A 22,843-nucleotide genomic window follows, 5' to 3' on the forward strand; every position below is an offset into this window, starting at 1 on the left:
GAACAGCAACAACACGCAATTCATTAACCAAAGGCCCATGGTTATTTCACACTTCAGAGGGCCACTGATATAATCAGAAATCACAGTAAGAGGATAAATACAAACTACCTTCAGTACCTCCTTATATGTTTTAATTATAAACACTATGCCCATCCCTTCACTAGATCATAAACTTAGAAAAGACAGCCAAGTGTCGATCAATGTGTCACAAAATATTAAATGTATATCATTTTCTTAGATGTTACTAATTATAAGACTCTCATAGAAACTCTAATTATCATCATCCTTATGGTCATCGTCATCATCATCATCATCATCACTACCACTACCCACAATGCACCATCACTACCCACAATTCCCTGATCATTACTGAATACCTACTTCACTGCTCAAAGGAAAAAAACGCATTAGTTCATATCTTACTAGCTCTTGTATGCTCAGAACTTGTTCAGTACTTAACTCATAATGGTAGTGTTTTAAATAAGAAAGAAAACAAATGAGGCTGGAGGTGCAGTTCAGTAGTTTGTACTTGACAGGCCTGAGGCACCAGGTTTAGCATCCAGCACACACACAAAAACACAAAAATAGCCAGGCATGCTGTCACATGCCTGAAATCCAAGCATTTGGGAGGCTAAGTCAGGAGCATCTAAAGTTTGGGGCCAGGCTGGGTGACTAAGCCAGCTCATGTCTCACAAACAAGTATGTGGAAAGTGACTGAGAAAGACATCCATCAACCTCTGTCCTTCTGTCCACTCAAAAAGACCACACACAAATGTACATACATACAACACACATAAAAAACATACACAAATGTACATACATACATACAGACAACACACAAAAAAGCAGCAAAAAGAACTTCATTCAGTTAGTAAAAATACATAAAACAGCACTTTCCATTGACAACAATGAACATGGCATACATGAAAACCTACTAAATACCCTGTTATTGAGAGAAACACACTATAGGAGGGTAACTCCAATTGATCTCGTCTAAATTTTTAAACAGAAATAGAGGAAGTACACAAAAGAGAACAAGGGTGACACTTTTCAAAAGGAGAAAAGAATATGCCTGTGGTGACTGTTTCATTCTGACTCCCTTACGAGCCTCCCACCACCCTGACTCTCAAGCTCCTCCTACCTGCCACCTTGCCTTCTTCAGCTCTAGACCTGTCTTTAAACAGTTTCCTCTGCTTGCTTCTGTAAATTCTTTCTCACTTTCCCCGTTTATTATTGATAACTAGACAATTTCCAATTCTAGATTCTAACCTACTTTCTCTGTCTGGGTTCTACTTTCTCTGCTTCTCAGCAATACTAGGTATGCACATATACATTCATGTTCTCTCTCCCCCGACTCCTTCCTCTCCCTCCCCCCTTCTCTCCCTCTCCCTCCCCCCTTCTCTCCCTCTACTTCCCTCCTCTCCCCTAGGGATAACAATCTCTATTTTCCAACTTTGACAAAGCAACCCCTTTCCCTATTACCTCCTGTATAAGGTAGCAGTATATGTTTCTCTATTATTACCTCCATGTTTCCCTATTTCCTTCTCTGTAAGGCAGCAGTATACGGTACTCTATTACCTCCTCTGTGTGTCCCTATTTCCTTCTCTATAAGGCAGTGGGGTATGCTTTTTCAGCCCTGAAGTCTCTTCCTCTCACACATAAGTGGAGTGTCACACACTGATTCTGTCTGCTCTAGATCGGTTCTAAGTGTGGGGTCCCTTTCTTCTGTTTTAGAATAACTTTACCCCTGTCTCTATCTCTTGGAATCAAATGTCACCTTCTGTGCAAACTAGGGTACACCTGTGTCAGCCCTTTCCTCATCTTTTCCCAGGACTGTGCTGCACCCTCTCTTCTTCTATGACTTGAATACTGAACTTCAGTCAAACACTGAATTGTTCCTCTTTGTCTTCACCAAACACAAACAGAAAAGGAAAAAAAATCTTTCAACAAATGGCCTTCTTCTCAACCCCACTTCAGCATGACAGTTGTCTCAATGTCTCTGGAAAGTCTGTGGACATCTCTGAGCCTTCTTCATCTCCAGCATCTCAGGAGGCCTGCTCAGAAAAGTCAAGGCCTTCACCTGGCACACCACCTGTGTCTCAACTCTTTCCTCCTAATCTTCCTTGCTGGCCTCCATGCTCCAAGTTAAAGCACCTGCTGTCCCCACGTGCTCCATGCAACTCTGCCAGTATATTTCTTTAGTTCAGGTCTTTCTCAGTAAGTAATAGTTGCCTATTAGACTGTTGCACATGCCAGTAGCTTTTCAGCCTCCGATCACTCTCTGTCAATAAGAAACTCTCTCTTGTATCCATGGGGGAGAGGCAGTAGATAAGTAGAGGGAGAGATAGAGAGAAGGAAGGAAGGGAGGGGCAGCTGGAGGAGCGGGACAGAATGTATGTATGCAATACCTATGTCTATAATACCTCTGAACACACTGAAAGGTACATGTTCTCTATAACGTGAGCTATACACAAAAGCTCCCTAAAGGTACGAACCATAAGATAATCTTTGTATTCTCTTGTAGTACCTGGTAGACTACTACACATGCAGTTAGTACCCCCAAACACTTGCAAAATTGAAATTAAAATGATTAAACTTTTTTATATAAATCAAGAAAATACTGGCGACAGGAGGGAAAATAAGTTTCCTGACTGTCTCCTTCTAGAAAGGATTCTCTTTGGCACAGAAAATTATCACCTAGAAGAAATAAATTCTTTCGAGTAGAGCAGTTCCAAGCACAACTGAAGGGACCAGCTCCCCATTTCGGCAGCCATGACAGTAACACGTGCTTGCCATAACCTTGTCCTAGTCATTAGAAAGCAGATGCCTGCCTCGTGGCAAGGCATTGGTTATCAGAAGTTAGCTGGCGGCGCTATGCTTTACGGCTCTGGGTGTGCTTTACAGACAAGTGCACAGCAATGACCGCAGAGCATAGCAACCACCCTGGGAGGGCCTATGGGCCATAACAACCAATTGGCTAATCAACACAGGGCAAGCCCTCCAAGGCTGGAGGCACACCAATCCTGAGCCTGTGCATATCCCTAGACAATCCCCTTACGCTGCCCTACAGGATCTCTCTGCAGCCAGTTCGAACTGTCTTTTTTAGCCATCCGCCATGGCGGGTGAGTGAAAGACCTCAGCTAACATAAGGTTGGCTCGTTAACAATAAAGCCTCATGCAGTTTGCAGCAAGTTTTCGAATCTGCCTGGTGATTGGGGTGACCACGGTGCTGGGCTGGGACCTCGGAGGCCTGAGTTTTCCAGGGGTCTAACACAACATCCTGTAAGAAATATATGCCCTTTCCACTCTCCCTCCCAGGCTGCCCAGAAAGCAAAGCGCAAGCTGCCCTGTGATAACTGGGAACTGTTCTTCCCACCTGCTTTAGCATGTTTGAGTATACTTTAGCTCAAATTATACACCATGATTGGAGACATGAAATGTGATGAAAACTGGTGTCAATGTGGTAAAAGAATAGACTCTAGTATGTCTATATTTTAAATTTACCATGACTCAGAATAAACAGAAAAATACTTATGTGACCAGGTTTACATGAATGAAAATAAAATATAGAGTTTTATTTTCAAATAAATCTGCTGAATTAAAATATGTATTTCCAGTTATATTTAATTTTAAACTGTCGAGAGTGCCTAGATTTCGAAAATGCAAGAGTTTTCACAAAGGATGGAAAATCGGGGAACACCAAGAGAAATGTGAGCTCATGAATGAACACTGTCTTCATTTCCAATGAGGACGACTCACCTCTGGTGACAGCGTCTAGCGCACAGCCGCTTCCTGTGGCTCCTCCTCCAATGACAAGGATGTCAAATTCCGATGTGTTCTGCAAGGTCAAGAGCTGAGCTTCTCTGGAAGGAGGCTCCCTGTTCACAGGCTCTGTGAGGCACTCCGCTGCTTGCACATAAGCCAGGTTCACCTGAGGGAAAGTGGACAGGTTCTATTCACACATCTGGAATGCTAACTTAGCAAAGCGTACAGTATACTATCAAGAAATTCATAATGGAGATGAAGGCAACCAGAGCTAGTGCATAGTCCACATGCAGTAACAGGTCTCAGCTACTTACCCACAGAACACCTGGTTTCAAATTCAATATCTCAATTATTTCTAGCACTAGGTAGCAATTCCCAAATGTTTTGCCTAAACCAATTTGAGGAATCAGAAGGAAGTAGCATCAACCCATTAAGGTAAGATTTAAAAGTATACACATAACGTGAAAGGGGAAAATAGCACTTTATAACCACTGTGCACCTTCTTAAAAAATATGTATTTCTTGTTCAGTTCTCATGACAAAAATATATTCTAGGTTTTGTGACTTGTCAGTTTAAATCAGCGCAATCAAAAAGTCTGTTTAGCAGCAGTTAGTATCTTGTTTAGATAAATCTATGCTTAAGGGGAATATTTTTCAAAGACTTTAGTAAGAGGCTTCCCCATAAAATATTCAAATATAAAGGTAAACATTTTCAATGTTTACAGTACATTATTTTGATTTTTAAAAACATAATAATAATATGACTCAAACTAGGCATAATCGTCCTAAATTTCTTGGTTCTTTAATAACAAACTCATCATCAGCCCAAACCAGAAATACTTTTCCTTTCTTTGTGTTTTCTTTTGCCAAGAGTTTTCCTCGTATGTGTAAGACTCTTCAATCCATACCCAGGATAACCACAAGCAAAAAGGATTAGGCTACTGTGCTAATCCATATCTACAATTCCAACACTTTGGAGACCGAAGTCAGGAGGCCATCCTATAGTCCATAGTGAGTCTTAAACCCAGCCTATGCTACCTGGGGACTTCTTAAAAAAAAAAAAAAGATTCATACACACACAACACACAACACACAACACACACACACACACACACACACACACACACACACACACACACACAGAGAGAGAGAGAGAGAGAGAGAGAGAGAGAGAGAGAGAGAGAGAGAGAGAGGGAGGGAGAGGGAAAGGGAGAGAGAAAGAGAGAAAGAGAGCCAGAACCAGAACCAGAAGAAAAGTTCAAACACATGGAAAAAATAGGTATTTGGATTTTTTTTTTCCTCACACCACCGTGTGGATTCATTTACCGAAATACCCACATTGCTCCTTTTGTTATCTAAAGACAACAACTTCTATTTCCCTCTATTCCATCAGGATCAGCACAGTGAAGGCTCTTTCCCACTCTGCTCTAAGTCACCTACGAAGCTCAGAATGACCAAGGTCAAGCTTGCTCAAGAAGAGGAGTTCCCCGGTATTCCAGACAGCGTATTTCTATGTATCTACAAGATGGCTTGTGATTCTTCATGACTGGCCCCAGACTGGCCTAAGGGCTGGGCTTACAGTGTTCACCAGCATATCCAGGTGTGGTTACTGCTCAATATTATTCTGCTCATTTGAGATAAGGGATTTTTTTTTTTTTGAAAATGCAGATAAACCAAACTACTCCCTATGACTGGATTAACTATTATCAAGCAGTTGGATTTCTATGAAAATAAAGCCAGAAGTCTAGAGAACATTGGGAAACCCTGTCTTGGGCCACAAGGACCTAGCTTTTGAGTCTCTGTACCCCTGTCTTGGAAGTCTGACAAGCTGAGTGGGATCCCCAGGACCGACATAGTAGGGGAGAGCAGACTCCAACAAACTGTCCTTTGACCTCCATACTTACAACATGGTGCACTCATTTTTAAATTATTAATGCAAGTGCTCAAATTCAAAACCATCCCATTCTGCATATGACTCCTTCTAGTCATGTATTAATAACTGTTTCCTCATGTAACGAGCCAAATAAAAGAAACTGCTATGTTATGTGAAGGACTGGACTCTTCTAGCTATGGTCTTTGTCTTCTTCACCTAATGAGAGGAAAAACAGAACACACGGAGAGGTAATATATACATACATAACACATTTGTAGAAAAAGCAAATGCCAAAATGGGGGTTGGGGGCAGACTATGACCACTGTGGGGAGGGAGGGAGAACTGTGCCATGACAGATGGGAAAGACTTGGACATGGGACTGACAAGTGACTAAACCGCCAGAGCATTTTCACACATCAACAGAATTGCTGACATTTTCTGCCTGGTAAATTTTCTAGAAGTAGTTGAGAAATAAGTTTAAAGACCATGTTATGGTATAGTTCATTAGAACTTGTTAATTCTAAAAACTTCCATGAAGATTGAAAGAGGGCTTCTCAGCAGGTGAGGGAGATGTGAGGAGCATCAGTCATTCCCATTGGCTACACCGTCCCGTCAGCCTCCTGACCTTTTGTGGGAATAGTCTTAGCCTGTTCTATCTTAACATTAAAAACACCTCTTCATCTTTATGTGGTGGTTACATGCCTGTGATCTCAGTGCTCAGGAGGCAGTGAAGTGGGAGGATTACCAGCTCAAGGCCAGCCTGGACTACAGGGCAAGACCTTGTCCAAAACAACAACAACATTTCCAAGTATGGAATATATGTTTCCAACATCTCCTACGTTTCCAACATTTATCCTAAAAATTCTTAAAAGATTCAAAAGCCTCTGAATTACCTATTTTTCTCCTGTCTTTTTGTACCCCTCTTTCTTGGCTTCCTTTGGCTAGCCATACCATACAATTGGCCAACCATACATAATGAGTGACATGCCTCCTAGGTGTGTCCTGTTCATTCTTCTCTGATGGCTAGGAACTCTCTAGAGAATCTCAAATGTTCCATATCATCCAATACTCTTCAGGCCACAATGATTTCTAATTTGGGAAATCCCAGATATCAAACTGGTTAATTAGCACTTACGGTTGGATGTCCTATGTGTGTCTCAATATTACTCTCATGGCTTTATCTCCCCAAACTTATTTTTTTACCTGCCAGCAATCAGCATCCTGTGTCCACATTGAAACCAGTTAGCAAAGATTCTCATTGACTTTATTTGTAACTGTGCCAAAGCAAGCGGGGATGGGGGTGAGAAAGTATGGAACCTCAAAGTCCTTTGCCTGGTGTCTTAGATACTTTTCCAGTTGCTGTGATAAAATACTCTGACATAAAGAAGGGGTTGATTTTGGCCCACAATTTGAAGGTACGATCTATCATGTCAGGAAGCCTAAGGGGCAAGAGCTTGAAGTAGCCAACACAATAGCATGCCACCTCAGAAAGCTGAGTGATGAATGCCTGTGCTCAGATCTTTCCAGCTCTGTTAACCTAATCAAGATAATCTCCCATTGGCATGCATAGAGACCGTGGCTGAGGGATGCAAAATCTCATCTACTTGACAACTGAGATTAACCACCACACCTGGCCAGTGTCTGAATTGCTGTATACCTCTGCAAATGGAGGGTAATCAGTGACTTCACAAAGAACTAGTGATGAAAAGAATACATGAACCTTAAATACATTCTGCTAAGTCAATGCTCTGCAAATTAAATAAGTCTGAGAAACAGGCACAGCTAATCAATTCACCCAGGAGCGCCCATGACTGGAATGCAGAATGGTCATCACACAACTCCGTGACCTACAGGCTTGAAAATGCTGACTTGCTTGCCCCACACAGACAAACCAATCAAACTCAGTGCTAAGCAAAAGAAGCCAGACTTGGGGGTGGGGGAGGAAGAACGACACCATTTACACTCAGCATTTGGAAGACAGAAGCAGACAGATCTCTAAGTTGGAGGCCAGCCTGGTTTACAGAGTGAGTTCCAGGATGGCCAGGGCTACATAGAGAAACCCTGTCTCAAAAAAAAAAAAAAAAGAAGAAGCCGGACTCAGAAGTCCTGTACTAGAAGATTGTGACATTCTATATAAACAATGTTCAGCAAAAAACCAAGTATGGGATCAGAAACCAGTCAGTGATTACAGGTCCTAGGAAAAGACTGACTACAGAGGGCATGAGGGACAAGTTAAGGATGACAGACATGTCCTATAACTTAACGGTGTCCTATAACTTAATGATTATATAACTGAGTGTGTTATAAAGAGTTGATTTCATTACATTTTAAGCTGATCCCCCAAATTATACCTCAATAAAATTGAATTAGAAATAATAACCAATTGTGGATACAGAACTTAGGTACTAGGCAGTTTTATAAGGCGGGTGTTGTTTTTTTTCTGCTCATTGAATATTTAATAGTAAACGAGCTACATTAATATTGTAGGGTGGTGCTGATTGCTGCAGACATTGTACTAAGGAGTTCCTCCAATTTAAATAGATATATTTACATACACACACAGTACAATTGAGGGTGATTTATTTAATTTCTGACAGTACTTTAAAATAACATTTTATTTTTGTTTATTTCTTTCAAGAAAAGCTGGAAAGTGTTGCAACTGAGAAGCTAAGCACCAGGCTTATTTTAGAGGCAGTAAACACAGCCTAAGGCCCTACTTAGAATTATGACAGGAGAAAGACTCATTTTGGGTTTCATATGGCTTTGAGTAACAAAAACACATCTGCACTCTACCTTCTCTAGAATATGTTGAGTTCAGGGAAATAAAGATGGGGGGGCGGAGATAATAAAGCAGTGGTGCTAAGTCATGACACACTTTAAGAAAAGGGCCTTTGTGCTCTACTTCTCCCAGATCTGTCCTTTCCTTTGTCTCCCTTCTCCAAACTTGCAATCTAATTAGACAGGAATCTGGGAGGTGAGCTCTGCTGATGGATGGATAAAAAATGTCCTAACTGGAATGCTATTGAGATCTTCAAGTGCTGAATTTAGCACCACTCATTCAACAAATGACTCGGGAATTTCCTCGAGCATTCTATAGACTAGGAGACAAAAGGATATGGAGCCAATTCTAATATTACTTACAAGGGTGTTTAAGGGCAGAGAAAAGGCTAAAAGGGATGGGGGTGCTCTCCTCTCTCTCTCCTCTCTCTCTCTCCTCTCTCTCTCTCTCTCTCTCTCTCTCTCTCTCTCTCTCTCTCTCTCTCTCTCTCTCTCTCTCTCTCTCTGTGTGTGTGTATCCAAATCAGTAATCACCTGTCATGCACAAAACCCTTGGGTGTAGGGTCCAATCCCCAATATACTACATCATAGAAGTCGGGTAGCACATGCCTGTAATCCTAAGAGTCAATTGCAAGAGAACCAAGAGTTCAAAATCATACTCAGCTACATAAAGAGTTCAGAGCCAGCTTAGCTATACAAGGGGAAAGGGGGAGGGGAGGGAGGGAAGGGGAGGGAGGGGAGGGGAGGGGAGGGGAGGGGGGAGGGGAGGGAGGCAGGCCTCCAATCACAGAAGGCATCTCATGTCATGGCCAAGCTTCCCTAGAAAGGGCAGCTAAATCAAGTCAGGCAGTCAGGAGCAGTAGGCATCAGCTGGGTGAGACTAGGAAAGGAAGCAGGAACAGCATGTGTTAAGTCTAGAATATTAACGTCTGTTCTTCCCTGTCACACTACTCCCTTAAAATCTGGCTTACATATATCCAACTTTTAAAACTGCTCAGTGTCACAAAAATCTCAAGATTTCTACCTGAGATTAAGGAAAACAGTAGCAGCAGCAGTGGCCTGTAGGTAGGGTGGGACCTGGAAGCCCCAAGGTACTCTCTCACTGGTGTTTGTCACACTTTCAATTTACCAGCCTGCCTACTGGAGGCAAATGAGTTTGCTGCCCTAGGCCTAAAGCCAGAACAAACCCAGCACTACAAAATTCAGGATCAACCAAAGACCTGTGGTCTCATCTACTGGGAAGGCAGAAGGACAGAAAGTCCAAAGCCACCATGGGTAGCTTAGTGAGATCCTGTCTTAGAAAGTGAGGTGGGGCTGTAACTTATTGGGTAAAGATAGGTCTTCGCTAGCATGTGTAACACCCTAGGTTTAACACCCAGTACTACAAGGAAAATAAATTCCTCCAGCATTGTGACAGAGGCTTGTATGGGGCTTGGAGAGATTGCTCAGTGGTTAAGAGCATATACTAATCTTGCAAAGGACCCAAGTTTGATTCTCAGTACAAACATTAAATGGGTCAAACCTCCATGTAATTCCAGCTCCAGGGCAATCCGTCTGACTCTATGTTAGGCACTGCAGGCGGCAGGTCCCTGGTCTGGCTCTGGGACCTCAAGGATAGCTGTCCCTGGGCGTGTGATGGATTGTGGGAGGATGGGGAAACAGAGACCTGTAGATGTGACTAACATTTAAAGTTTTGTTGAGGGGGAGGGTAAGAAAATAAGGTAAAGAGTTGCAGAGGACAGAAGAGAAGAGGGAGATAGGAAAAGTCCTGTCTGCCCCAGGGGAACAGCAGGAAAGACAGCGTAAGCCAGCAGGGGTCTTTCTTTTAAAAGGGTCCTTTGCACATGCATGCAGGCTAAGTAGCCATGGAACCCTAGGTTGACCAGGGTCCTATTGCCTGAATGCATTCTGCCAGGTGACAGGGGCAGGCCAGCATAATGCCTGAATCCTTATACTCTGGCTTCTGAGGGAAGCTGCATTTACGTGCACATAGACACATACAGAAACATCATTACAAATAAACTATCTCCTTTTAAAACAGAGAGAGACCTGCATCTACATAGACTTGAAAGTCAGGTTCATAATCTGAAGTCACCAAAAGAGCATTTCCCCTGAACAAGATTTCGAATGAGATCAGTTTTACTATGTCTGAGCACTATTATACTTGCAAATTAAAAAAAAAAAAATTCCTAGGCATTTGCAACTTCAGGTGAGACCGAAAACAAGATCTAATAATTAGTGTCTATTTCTGAAAGAAGTGCATATTTAAAGACCACAGGCAATTAACAGCCAGGTTGTCCTGTAATCATGTATAGTAATAATTGGAGTATAAAGTAGGTTTCATGCAAATCACTTTAGACTGCAACAATCACTCTCACTCGCCCATATTATGCCATTCAATCAATGGAATCAGTTAGACCGAAGAGAAATTGCTTCCTGTTTTGCTGTCACTGAAAAAGACTAACCACATCTATGTGTTCCTGGAGGCAAAAAAAGTGACAACCATCTTCTTTGGTTTATCTTCAGATGTCTGAATGATCGTCACCTCACGGATCCTCTTGTGACTAAATCAGTGGGCTGCCTCGTATTTACATGACAGTAAGCAATATGTTTCAGTGTAAACAAAGTCATGAGGGTTTCATGCTTACTACAGCCAATTAATATAAGGTAACTCATTTTCACAGAAAACCAGCCAAGTTCATTGCTATACTTTAAATGTCCGATGTCCCACCAGCTAATGTGTTTGAAACACAGACACCAGTTGGTGGTGCTGTTTTGGCCCTGTGGTTCTTGGTTGGTGGAAGTGGCTCAATGACCAGAAGCTGTCTCTGTTAGCTCCCACCACCAGGAATCAGAAGCTGGCTGCTTCAGCCACCACCCCTTTCCCATCATAATTGACTGTAAGCCAAAGTGAATTCTTCCTCCCTGAAGTTGCTTTTGTCAAATAATCTTGTCACAGCGATGAGAGAGGTGACAATATGCCCTCTTTCTAGGCACTAAGAATGGACCCCTCGTGCATCCTGAAGGCGCTGTAGAGCTGATCCATGGCCCTGATTCCTTTGAGATGTGCACAGAGCCCTGTGCAATCAGAATATAGCCAATTAATTACTAAAGTTTAGATGGGCAGGGAGTAGAGTTTCCTGCAAGTCCATTCTCCCTACAACTATCACCTTCCCCCATAGTACAATTTAAGCAATGGGGAATATTAGATTCAAGAGAAACTGTTGGAAAATGGGAAAATGCTCTGTCTGAACTTCAAATAAATTAACACCATAAGTGGCCAGGCAATCTAAGGTTTTGAGGATGTCACCTATTGTCTTTCAATAAACATGGATTTTCTTCATTTTAATTGAATTTATTATTATTATTATTATTATTATTATTATTATTATTATTATTACTATTACTACTGTGTATGCACATCTCTACATGCCATAGCATGCAAGTGGAGGCCAGAGGACAACTTTGAGTCATTCTCTCCTTCCTCTAGGGGTTCTAGAGATTGAACTGACGTCATCAGAAACATTGCTTACTTACCGAGCAAATATTACTCAAATAAATATTTTAAAATAAATAAGATAATAAATGTTTGGAGGTCCCAGAGTGACAGTACTCCCCAAATCTACTATCTTGCTTGGAATGAGAGTATCTAGACTGAAGAGATGGTTCAGTGGTGAAGAGCATTGCCGCCCTTGCAGAGGATCTAGAGTCCTAGCACCCACACGGTAGTTCAACACTGCCTGTAAGTCCAGTCCAAGGGGATCTGATCCCCTGTCCTGATCCACCAAGGATATACAAGGGTGCACAGGCATACATGCAGGCCCTCACAGTGAAGAGTCAAGAAAGCAAATCTGAGGTTGAGGAAGACAGAAAGGAAAGGAAAAAGACAACTCTAGATTGTACAGCAGCTGCTAGCCCACCCCAACCCCCATATAGCATCTTATAAATATAAAGGAGGCATCTTTTTACATATTTCTTTTCCTTCTTTCATTTTTTCTTCTTCTCTTCTTAAATTTAAACTGCTGAAATTAAAGATGTGCACCACCACCACCCAGCTTCCAGGAGGTATTCTTTGACCTGAGAAGAAACTAAATGTATTACTTGAGCATGTAACTAAGAGACTTGGAACCCAATTCATTTTGACTCCAAATTGAATGGCCTCAGATGTGCCAGGTTGTCTTTGCTCCCTAGATCAGCCAACCACCTTGCCATAGGGAATGCATAACTGTTTGTTTGCTTAGGTTTTTGTTGTTGTTGTTGTTGTTGCTTTTGTTTGCTTTTGTTTTGAGACAGAGTCTCAATTGCATCATATCTGCCTGCCTCTGCCTCCTAAGTGCTGGGATTTAAAGGTGTGCACCACAAACACATGGTGCCTTCTACAGTGGAGAAATTTCAATGTAATTAATAGAAAGTCTAGAAATCCTAGCTCATCTTCACAGCCTGCAACCAGCCATGCTGCGCAGTTCCAGAGAAAATCCAGATGTCTATGAAGCAGCACTTGGCCTTAAAACTCTCCATAAGGCACTAACCTGGAACTGAAACAGGGCTCACCGGTCCCCTATCTACTGACCACTACATCAAAGCACCAGCCTACTGCACTTGAACCTTATGATCAAAATAGTTTGTGCTCAAACTTGAGATGCAAACTTTCCGTCTCTGTGGATACTTCACCGAATACAAGTAAGATGTGTAAAAGTACCTCTCATCTATACATGCTATAACACAATTAGACGGCATAAGCTTTTGTTGAAAAATCTCAGATTTCAAAATAAGGTAAAATTGGGACTACCTAACCTAAAATTATCTTTGATTCTAAATTTAGGAGGAATGAAACAAAAAGACCCACCTAGAGAAAGCTTTCTAAACACAAATATGTAACTATCAAGCTGCAAGGATGGAAAAAAGACAGAAGCAAGAGGGCTTCTCCCGGGGCATTTATAGAAAGTTTCCTCCGTCCCACAATATCCCTAAAAAGTTTTTTTAAAAGGCCTTAAAATGAATAAATAGTTGAAAATGAAATGCAAAGTCAAATCAAAGTGAATGTCAATGCTGCTCAGTTAGCAACAGCCTAGCAGCTCACCAGCTGTCAGCGCTAATCCTAGCTCAGCGTTGACTCACGGGGTGACCTATAAAAGTACAGTTAACCTCACTGATTCTGTATGCCAGCGACAAAATAGCATCCCAAACTCCTCGAAGGCCCAACATGAGTTAGAACCACAAGTTGTTGCCGTGGCCCCACTTTGAGGGCTAAGTGTTAAATAAAAACCAGAATTAGAGCGAAGCTGATAGGATGCTCTTCAGAGAACATTCCCAGCTCTGTCTGCATAATTTCAGTGTTTTGATGAAGCATGTCTCATAAGAAACAGTTAACCATACAGAGTGGTTAAGAATAGTCTCAACTGGCCTTATCTAAAATACAGCCTATTCTGAATCCTCATCAAGCTTTAGATACCAGGCACATTCCCAACACACTTAGTTGTATTTCTAGGAGAAAAACAGCCTTTCCAGGAATCTATGCACTGGGTTCTAAATAAGAGAAGCAAATGAATGATGAATGTCTTTGGTATAAGCCCTAACAATAAAACTCTCATCATAAGAAACAGCTCATTAGTCAGCTAGATTAAAAACGACATTCAGGACACATGTAGTGGCTGGATGCTTAACAACACGATTCTCTTCTTCCAGGGTAGTGGGATTTCAGGCAGCAAAGGCCTTCAGGTAACAAGTTCCTGAAGCCACAGGAAGAACTGGGTCCCTCGCTTTCTCATACTGAATGGTAAGGACAGTAAGAAACCTTTCTATAAGCATGAGTTTTGGAGCTTGCTTGCTAGAGTGATTGGTTTGCATATTCCAGCAATTCACTTAGGGGATTAACATACTACTGAAAGGGGACAGGAGAAATGATTCAAGATTCAGCAATTAAGAGCATATGCTGCTCTTGCAGAGGACCTGGATTCAGTTCTCAGCACGCACAGGACCATTACAACCATCTGTAACTCAAACAGAGATCCAACTGCCTCTGCCTCCCAAATTCTGGGACTAAAGGTGTGTACCACCACTGCCTAAGAAATCCAGGTGTGGTCCAAATGTAAGCATCCAATATTGAGCAAGGAAAAAAGTTTCATGTGAATCTAAAGACCTACTGTGTACAGGACCAATGGCCTTTTCAGCCAGATTGATTGAGAGTTTGGAGGGGGAAACCTGGAAAGAATTCTTACTCTTGTTCTATGAGAAATCAAAATCTCAAAACTTTCATACCTTACACACTCCAACAAGGTCACCAAAACCCTGCTGCACTTGAAAGGCAAACTAACACAGGAAACTACCACCAGTCTTGTTATTGCTCTGTCCTGTAAAGCCAGTACTGGGGAGGCTGGGGCACAAGGATTACATATTCCAGACCAGACTGAGCTATAGATTGAAACCCAGTTTCAAAAAAAAAAAGAAAAAAATTAAACACTTATTTTGACTAGAGTTGATCAGTCTGTTTTTTGCTTCTCTAATCTTGTCTTTTGCTACTGGGGGGAACAATTGTCTCTTCTACCAATAAGCACTGCTTTCTTACAACTTTACACATAGCAAGCACACTGAAAGACGGAAATATAAGTTAAAACTGCTCTCTCAGCATCCTTGTGGGCTTTAATTACCCATGCATCCCTTTTCTCTTCAGTCTTGTAAGGAATAAACTAGTGCCATACTTATTGTTACAGGGAGAAAAAACGAGGTCAAAATTCAGGAAAGCTGTCTACAACCCTAAGCTGCTAAAACAGACGTCATGGGGGCGGGGTGCTGAATATAGGCTGCAGGGATTACTCGACAGATCAACATGCTTGGGGGAAGACTCATCAGCAGAAGTTCCTTCCCTGCTCCTTAAACCACCACTCCAAGCTACACAGACCTTCATTCCCAAAGCCCACCCTTGCTTTATGTTTGATTCGGGAGTAGGGGGAGAAAGAAAGAAGTCAATCAATTTCATCTCAGAAAGAGCTCACAAAGCCCACTTCTCCAGACTCGGTAATGGAAAGAACAAATGTACCACGTTACTCAAGAAGGGCCCCTCACAACTGAACAGACCTATTACATCAACCACAGGTCGGTTAGAGAGAAGACCACATTGTCACATCAGTTTTTCCAGTTAATACCAAAATAGGTGTGGAATCAATGATTCAATGATGAGCTAATTATTTTTCTAAAAAAAAAAATAAAAAAGAAAGCCTTTGTCCTAACATGAAAAGATACTAGAGTAGTCTTGGGTTAAATTCTCCCATTTCAGCCTATTGTGCTCCATTCTCCAGGGCCACGTCCATTCTTCCTAGCTACCTGATACTCCTGCAGTCTCAACTGTAATATTACCACTTCTGTGTCTCATAAATCTACTCTGGAAATGTTCCCCAGGTCCCTCTTTCCTACACTCAGTTTCTCCTTAAGTCCACTCCACTCTGTGAGCTGCTTAGGGTTAGAAACAGGAGGCTCTCCCAGAAGAGGTCACTTGCTTTCAACTAGAAATTTATCATTAGACCCATTATTATACTAAATAATGAATCACCATCAACTTGGTCCCAACAAATTACACACCAACAGGATGTAGAGGTAGGGTGCTTGTCTAGAATGTTTGAGGCTCTGAGATTAATTCCAAGCAGACCAACAACAACAACAACAAAGATTAAATTTAAAAAAGAGAAAAGAGAGGCAAATTTTAAATAGAGCTCAGCCAGGTGGATACTACCAGCAGCCGAAGAGGATATAGCAAGTTCCAGTTCAGTTTAAGCAATTTAGTAAGAAGGTATTTCAAGATGGAAAGTAAAGTAGAAGCCAAGGGTACAGCTCAGTGGTAGCATGTGTGAGGCCCTAGATGGCTCTGCCTTGAAAAAGAATGACAGTAGAGAAGGGAGCATGTACTGCCCTGCTCAGTGGTCTTTTACTATTATTATTAATTATATGTGTGTGAGTGTATCTTGCATGTGAGTATATGCACATGAGAGCAGGTGTCTACAGAGGCCAGAAGAGGTATCAGATGCTGTGAAGCTAGAGTTACAGACAGACAGTGGTGATCTAGCTGACGCAGATGCCAGGAATCGAACTCAGGTCTTCTAGAAAAGCGGTAAGTGTTCTTAACCACTGAGTGTTCTCTAGAGCCACTGCCCATGATCTTTTACAGGACTTATAGTGAGAATTAGAAGGAGATTGAGGTCATCTTTACTGAGAATAGTCATCTTTCAGTACACAGCAGGTTGAACCAATGAGGAGTCCACACCTTATGCATGTTCTCTTAGTTGGAGAGATGATTCCATCAGAGAAATGGTCATGACTCCCCTTTACTGCCTCACTGCAGTGAGGAGCTGTCTCCTGTCTCACTGCATTGTTGGTATGATTTAAGATAGTGGTAGGAAGCTGGGAATGTAGCTTCCTCTGTAGAGCATTAGCCTAGCATGTTTGATCCTCTGCCTTGAAAAACAAGGGCATAGGAAAATGACAGGAACAGAAAGAGGAAAATGAAAAGGCCCCTCAAAGACTGTTCTGAAAGCAGTAGATGAAGAGGGAAGGGGTCCAAGAATATGGATACGTTTGCCACAAGTCCCTTGCCTTTGGGCCAATAGAGTCAAAAGAAATCAGCCAACGTTCATCCTGTTTCTTTCAAGCAACGGAAGATGTAGGCTCTCCCAGCTCCCAATGACCCAACACTTCTACTGAAAGTCATAGTCCTGGCCAGGCAGTGGCGGAGCCCACTTTTAATCCCAGCACTTGGGAGGCAGAGGCAGGTGGATCTCTTGTGAGTTTGAGGCCAACCTGGTCTACAGAGTGAGTTCCAGGACAGACTCCAAAGCTACACAGTGAAACCCTGTTTCAAAAAACCAAAAAGGAAAGAAAATCATAGTCCTATTCTTAAGCTGTGAACTTGAATTCCACCATGACTTCTAAAATTGACCTTCCTGCCTCAAAAAGTGGCTAAGCTATTTCCTAAATTTCACTTGAGTGAAAACTATCCCTGACACAGGTAAGATAAATATTAACATACATCTGCTATTAGAGCCACCAGAGTGCCATTGAGATGGCTCAGCTAGCAAAGACCAAATCTGACAAACTGAGTTCAGTCCCAGGAAGGAGAAAACTGACACCTACAGGTTGTCCTATGCTATCCACATTTGTGTAATAGCACATGCTTGCACACTCATGTGCATAAATACACACAAAAACAAATAATAAATGTAAAAGGGGGACCATATTGTGAAGGCAGTCACTCCCACCATCTTACACTACACCTGTCTTCTAGAAATAACAGTCCAGCCACTTCCTGAGACAAGTAATTGACTTGAAGACAAATAAAACTACATCTTGTTCAGTTTCATTGTTTTCTCTTTAATAAGTTGTCTACGGTCTAGGTAGTCATTTTCCTCCTATTTGTCCTTCCAAATACAAATTACTATAACTAATTTAAAAGATTTTGTGAGCTGGTCAGAACCCAAACCTTGTCCCGCACAGATAGCACCAAGCACTTTTTAACAATTAACCAACTTTGCAGAGTCTATCCATTTGTATTCCACTCAGTCCCCTGCCTGTTCTTCGAGACAAAAGCTTTGTGCTGGGAATGGCCAACATGCATACACAAGCCAGGACCAGGGAGACAGAATTCAGTGACACAGTCAAATGGGCTGAATTTAATGTTATGGATGGTACCCTAGGATATCACTATGTCAAGTTTTGACAACAGTGACTTATTCTTTTTCTCCCCGAGACAGGGTCTCACCATGTAGCTCTGGCTGTCCTGGAACTCACTATGTAGATCAAGCTGGCCTCAAACTCACAGAGATCCACCTATCTCAGCTTCACCACACCCGACCCTCTGGCTTATACTTAAAAGACAACAGCTTTCCAAGTTGAACCATCTTAGGAAATTAGGCCTGGGTAAGGCGTAGCACCCTGTACAATAAGGCAATAATTCGCACAACACTCATCAGGAAAACGGAGCACACGTAAGAGTCTTTCAAAAATGTAGCCAATTCACAATCTTTTTTCTTTCCACTTGAAGTCAGTCACCACCACCTCCCCACACACACATGCAATGGCTCTGACTGGCACATACTTTGTGGGAAAAGAGAACCGTATTACAGGGGGCCTGTGGTCATTTTATGTCAGCAACTAAAATAAACTGTTTCATCTCTCAGGAGTTTGTCTATCTTTCCCTGACCCCTATGGCTACTCCACTTGGCTACCGGCTCAAATATAAGCTCAAGGTAGTGTCTTAAAGGGACAAGAATCACTAAAAATGCAGTTGGGTTTCCTATGATACTCACTGACCTGAATACACCTATGGTATTTCCCCCACGCCCCAACAGACCGGTTACTTTAAAATTATAAATGACTTCAAGCTGCTGGTATCCATTTCACTGGGCTATTAGGGTAGTCAGGGTGCCTAACTTAGGGAGATAAAGTGGCAAATGTTCTAGAAATGAGCAGGCCCTTGTGGTGCTTTAACTTTCTAAACTCTAATTCAGTTGCTGGGGACTACTATCACAAATGTATTCTGTGAAATCAATTATTTAAAAAATAAATTTACAAAAGATGGGACAGCTAATATTTAGGGATAGATAACATTAACCCATAAACTTCACAGTAAAACATGCTTACTACAGTCAAAAGACATAAGCCACATATGAATTTAGCAACACCTATTAGATATCATGACCTTTGGGATTGGCATTTCCCAGTTTCGGTTCAGATATCACAGGAGTGGAGAGAAGAGAAGATGAGGGATGTAATCTAATCCCTCATGCCCACATATGTCCCAGGCTTCTGAAATAGCCTCCGCTGAAGCAGCATCTTCCTCATTTACTCTCAAGAAACCAAGGCAACTTTTTAAAAGAAAGTGTATCAAACACAATCAACAGACAAAGAGACTCAACAGCACTTAATATAGGCAACACACACCGTAGGTAGCCCAGTGCCCATGGCTTGGGATTGAAAGAAAGGGTGACAGAGTCTCTCTAATAGCTCTCCTATCTAGGAAGAAAGACATTAAAAAACGAGCTTCAGGGCCTGGGCAGGCACATTGGCTCAGGTCTGTAATCCCAGCCTGATTATATTTCTTTTTGTTTTTTTCTTTCTTTCTTTCTTTCTTTCTTTCTTTCTTTCTTCCTTCCTTTCTTTCTTTCAAGACAGAGTCTCACTAAGTAGACTTTGCCTGTCCTGGAACTCACTATGCAGATCAGGCTGGCCTCTTGAGTGCTGATATTTCTGTCCTCAGGAATATGAAGCCAAGCATGATCTGTCTGAATTCCAAACCAGACAAGATTACAGAGTAAGACCTTGTCTGTCTGAAGAAAAAAAAAAAAAAATCTGAGGAGTTTATTCACTGTAAGGATAAGGTAACTGTGAAGCAATACATTAATTCTTCTTAATATGTGTTTTTAAGGTACTATTTACCATTCAGAATAGAAAGCTCCAAGCAATATGCCTGATTCTACCACCTTCTAACACAAAGAAAGAACAAGGAAATGTAGGGAAGCCCGTGGCTTAAAGGTAGCCACAGAAATGTTGAAGAGCAACAGCAAGCAGGCCTTGTCACCCAAGCTCTCCCACCCTCCTATTGAAGCAGGACTTTCTGCCCAGATGGCATGGGAGAGGAGACCAAAACTGACTACAGCATCTCAAGGCCGAAAAGACCAAAATCTTGCAATGAGATCATTTCCTGCTCTCAGCCTTAACTGTGCAAAGGCATGGTTGTGGTACAAGGAGAAAAAGGAAACTGAACACTGTTTTCAGAATGTTCATATTAATCCCCCTGTTGTGCTATCCTGCAGTGAATCGTCTACCTTACATGAGATAATGTACTTGTTACATAAGTAGCAAAATATTTAATAAATAAAAGGCATTGTGGCGCACACCTTTAATCCCGGCACTCTAGAGGCAGAGGCAGGCGGATCTCTGTGAGTTCAAGACCAGCCTGATCAGCACAGTTCCAGGACAGCTAGAGCTACATGGTGAAACCCTGTCTCCCAGGGTGGGGAGGAGTAAAAGAGAGAGGGGGGGGAGAGGGGGAGGAGGGAGGGAGGGAGGGTGAGAGAGAGGGGAGGGAGGGAGAGAGGGAGAGAAAGAGAGGAGAGAGAAGAAAAAAGAATATAATCAGATAGTAGAGTTGAGCCTTTGCTTTTCCACTTCCTTTCCCAGCTCCTGCCTTCTAATAGGACAAACTTGGCAGAAGCAAAGAAAGCACCCAGGAATCTCAATGAACTGGACAAAGTAAAGTCTAAATGAACAAACCTTGGCACAAATAAATGAAGCAGTTTTTAAAAATCAAAGAGCCAAAACGGAGGCTTTTGAGACGACATTACCATTTTAAAACATGGGGGACTCGAAATTCGTGGGCATCCTAAGGCAGTATTCTGATGGTCTCTTTAAACTGAGGGATTGTAAGAATAATTCCTACACAGCCATGCACACACATGGTCATCAACACTTCATCATCAGTTCATCCATTTACTCACTTGCTTCCTTCTGTAATGAGCAAACTGAGAGAGTCCGAAAACAGTGGCCAGAGCTCCTCCACCCACAAGAACAGTCCCTTTCACTGCCTTTTGAAATGCCATTGCTCAGCCTACAAAGAAAAAAATAAAGAGAATAAGTCAATTTCATTGCACAATAATCTTAATAAGACAATGTACAGATTATGAAACTATCTCAAAGTAGACAAGAAAACATAAAATAAGAAGGTTCCAAACATGCCAATGGGTATACTGCAAATTCAAAAGCAATAATTCAAAAAAAATCAGGACAAGGAAATTGATTATGTAAACGTTACATTCGGAGCTGACAAGAATTAAAGAAAGAAATGCAAATTAAGAGACAACTCAGGGTATTTAAACAGTATAAAGTCAAGAGAGCTGTGAAAAGAAATGTCATTGTGGATTTGACAAAACTACAAGCTGTACTTGCGAATTTGTTCCACAGCTAATCCCCTCCACAAGGGTAACTGGTGGAAGTCCTGGGTCACTCAACAGAACAATAAACCTCAGGCCTGCTCTGGGTCTTTAGGCCAGTATTCAGTTCAAACTCTCAGACAACTTTCTGCAGTTTTCCCTTCTTAATGAAATCCTCACAGAAGCCAAAGCCAGCACACTGAGATCTCAATCACTAAAACAGTGGCCCTGGTCCTCTAATGAAATGATAACCTGCTGTAACTCCTTTTGTTGGAGGAGATTTTAAGGAAAGAAGGAAAAGCCAAGCAAAGGGGGTGGGGGTAAAGAAAGGTTTTCTCTAGCCAATGACAAGACAGCTGTGTCAAGGAGAAAGCTCCTTTGTGTTCAATGTGTTGCTAAATAAAGTGCTGTATTGTGTGAGGGCTTCCTTTCTTTTCTCCCTTGTTTTCTACTACTGGATTGTTGGGTTTCTTTTAAAGCTCTGCTCTTGTGAATTTAATTTTTTTTTCAAACTTCTTCGGAAACCAAACAACATTGCAAGATATAAGAATCCTACCCAAATCTTCTGGTTTTCCTTTATTTTGTTAAACATAAAAGGGTAATGCTGTATGAGCACCTTGATTACTTTTTTCTTTTTTTTTTTAACTTCGAAGCAAATAATTTGACCCGCCTAAACCTTTCCCTCCTTTCACTAAAGCATCTGGCACACCCTTACAAGGAAGCCATTACCCTACTTTCCTGTAGGGGTGGTGACCAGACCTGTCTGAACAACTCACTTGCTGTACTGATAGGGAGCAACTCAGAGCTTGCTAAGTTTAAAGGTAGTTTTAACTTAGAATAGAAAAAAAATTTTTTTCAATGTAAATATGTTGGCTTCCATATTGAATGTAAAATATCGCTCTACTCTCCTAAATTAAAGAATTTCAGTAGAGTTGGTAACTAGATTCTACAGAGAACTCATTTTGGAATACTATAAATTATACACTAAAATAGAAGTTGGCATTTCTTAAGATTTTTTTATTCCATTCTCCTTCACAAACGCCAAAATTCCAATGTGTTTCTTTTTAATCATTATTATTATTATTATTAACATTTTACCCAGGAAATATTAATATAATTAGTATATATATTAATATATTACATATAAATAATATATAATATATATAAATAATTAATATATTACATATAAATGCCCTGACATTGGAGTTCTCTTTGTTGATGCAAGTTAGAAAGACAGGAAAGACCAAACACAGGAAGGGAAATGAGTCCTCCCCTGGGCAGCAGAGAATCAAGATTCCAGCTCAATCAACATTTGCTTAAAGGCCTCCTTCCCTAGCCACAAATATGGAATTTTCTAGGATAAACTCACTTACAGTAAAGGGGCATGCCCTAACTTCCTTATATGCAGTGCCTTTGATTTCTGTAATCCTGCTCAAGGAATCTCTAGAGCCCCTCTACAATCTCACTTCTCAGGGAGGTAGAGGAGAAGGGAAGGAGAGAGAGTGGGAGGAGGA

At 41.6% G+C, this 22,843-nt stretch overlaps 1 protein-coding gene across 3 annotated transcripts in view; it reads right to left on the bottom strand.

The window, feature by feature from the left end:
* Nucleotides 1–22,843, bottom strand: part of Gpd2 (glycerol-3-phosphate dehydrogenase 2) — a 144,054-nt gene that overhangs the window by 85,488 nt on the left and 35,723 nt on the right. For all 3 annotated transcript variants that reach the window (XM_027420407.2, XM_027420405.2, XM_027420406.2), the window contains exons 2-3: nucleotides 20,898–21,007; nucleotides 3,760–3,931 (exon numbers count right to left, since the gene is read on the bottom strand). In XM_027420407.2, the coding sequence (XP_027276208.1) occupies nucleotides 3,760–3,931; nucleotides 20,898–20,999 (274 nt within the window). In that variant the 5' untranslated portion in view covers nucleotides 21,000–21,007. The remainder of the gene's footprint in view (nucleotides 1–3,759; nucleotides 3,932–20,897; nucleotides 21,008–22,843) is intronic.

This window comes from Cricetulus griseus, chromosome 6 (assembly GCF_003668045.3).
Source record: "Cricetulus griseus strain 17A/GY chromosome 6, alternate assembly CriGri-PICRH-1.0, whole genome shotgun sequence".
In the NCBI taxonomy this organism is placed as follows: Eukaryota; Metazoa; Chordata; class Mammalia; order Rodentia; family Cricetidae; genus Cricetulus; species Cricetulus griseus.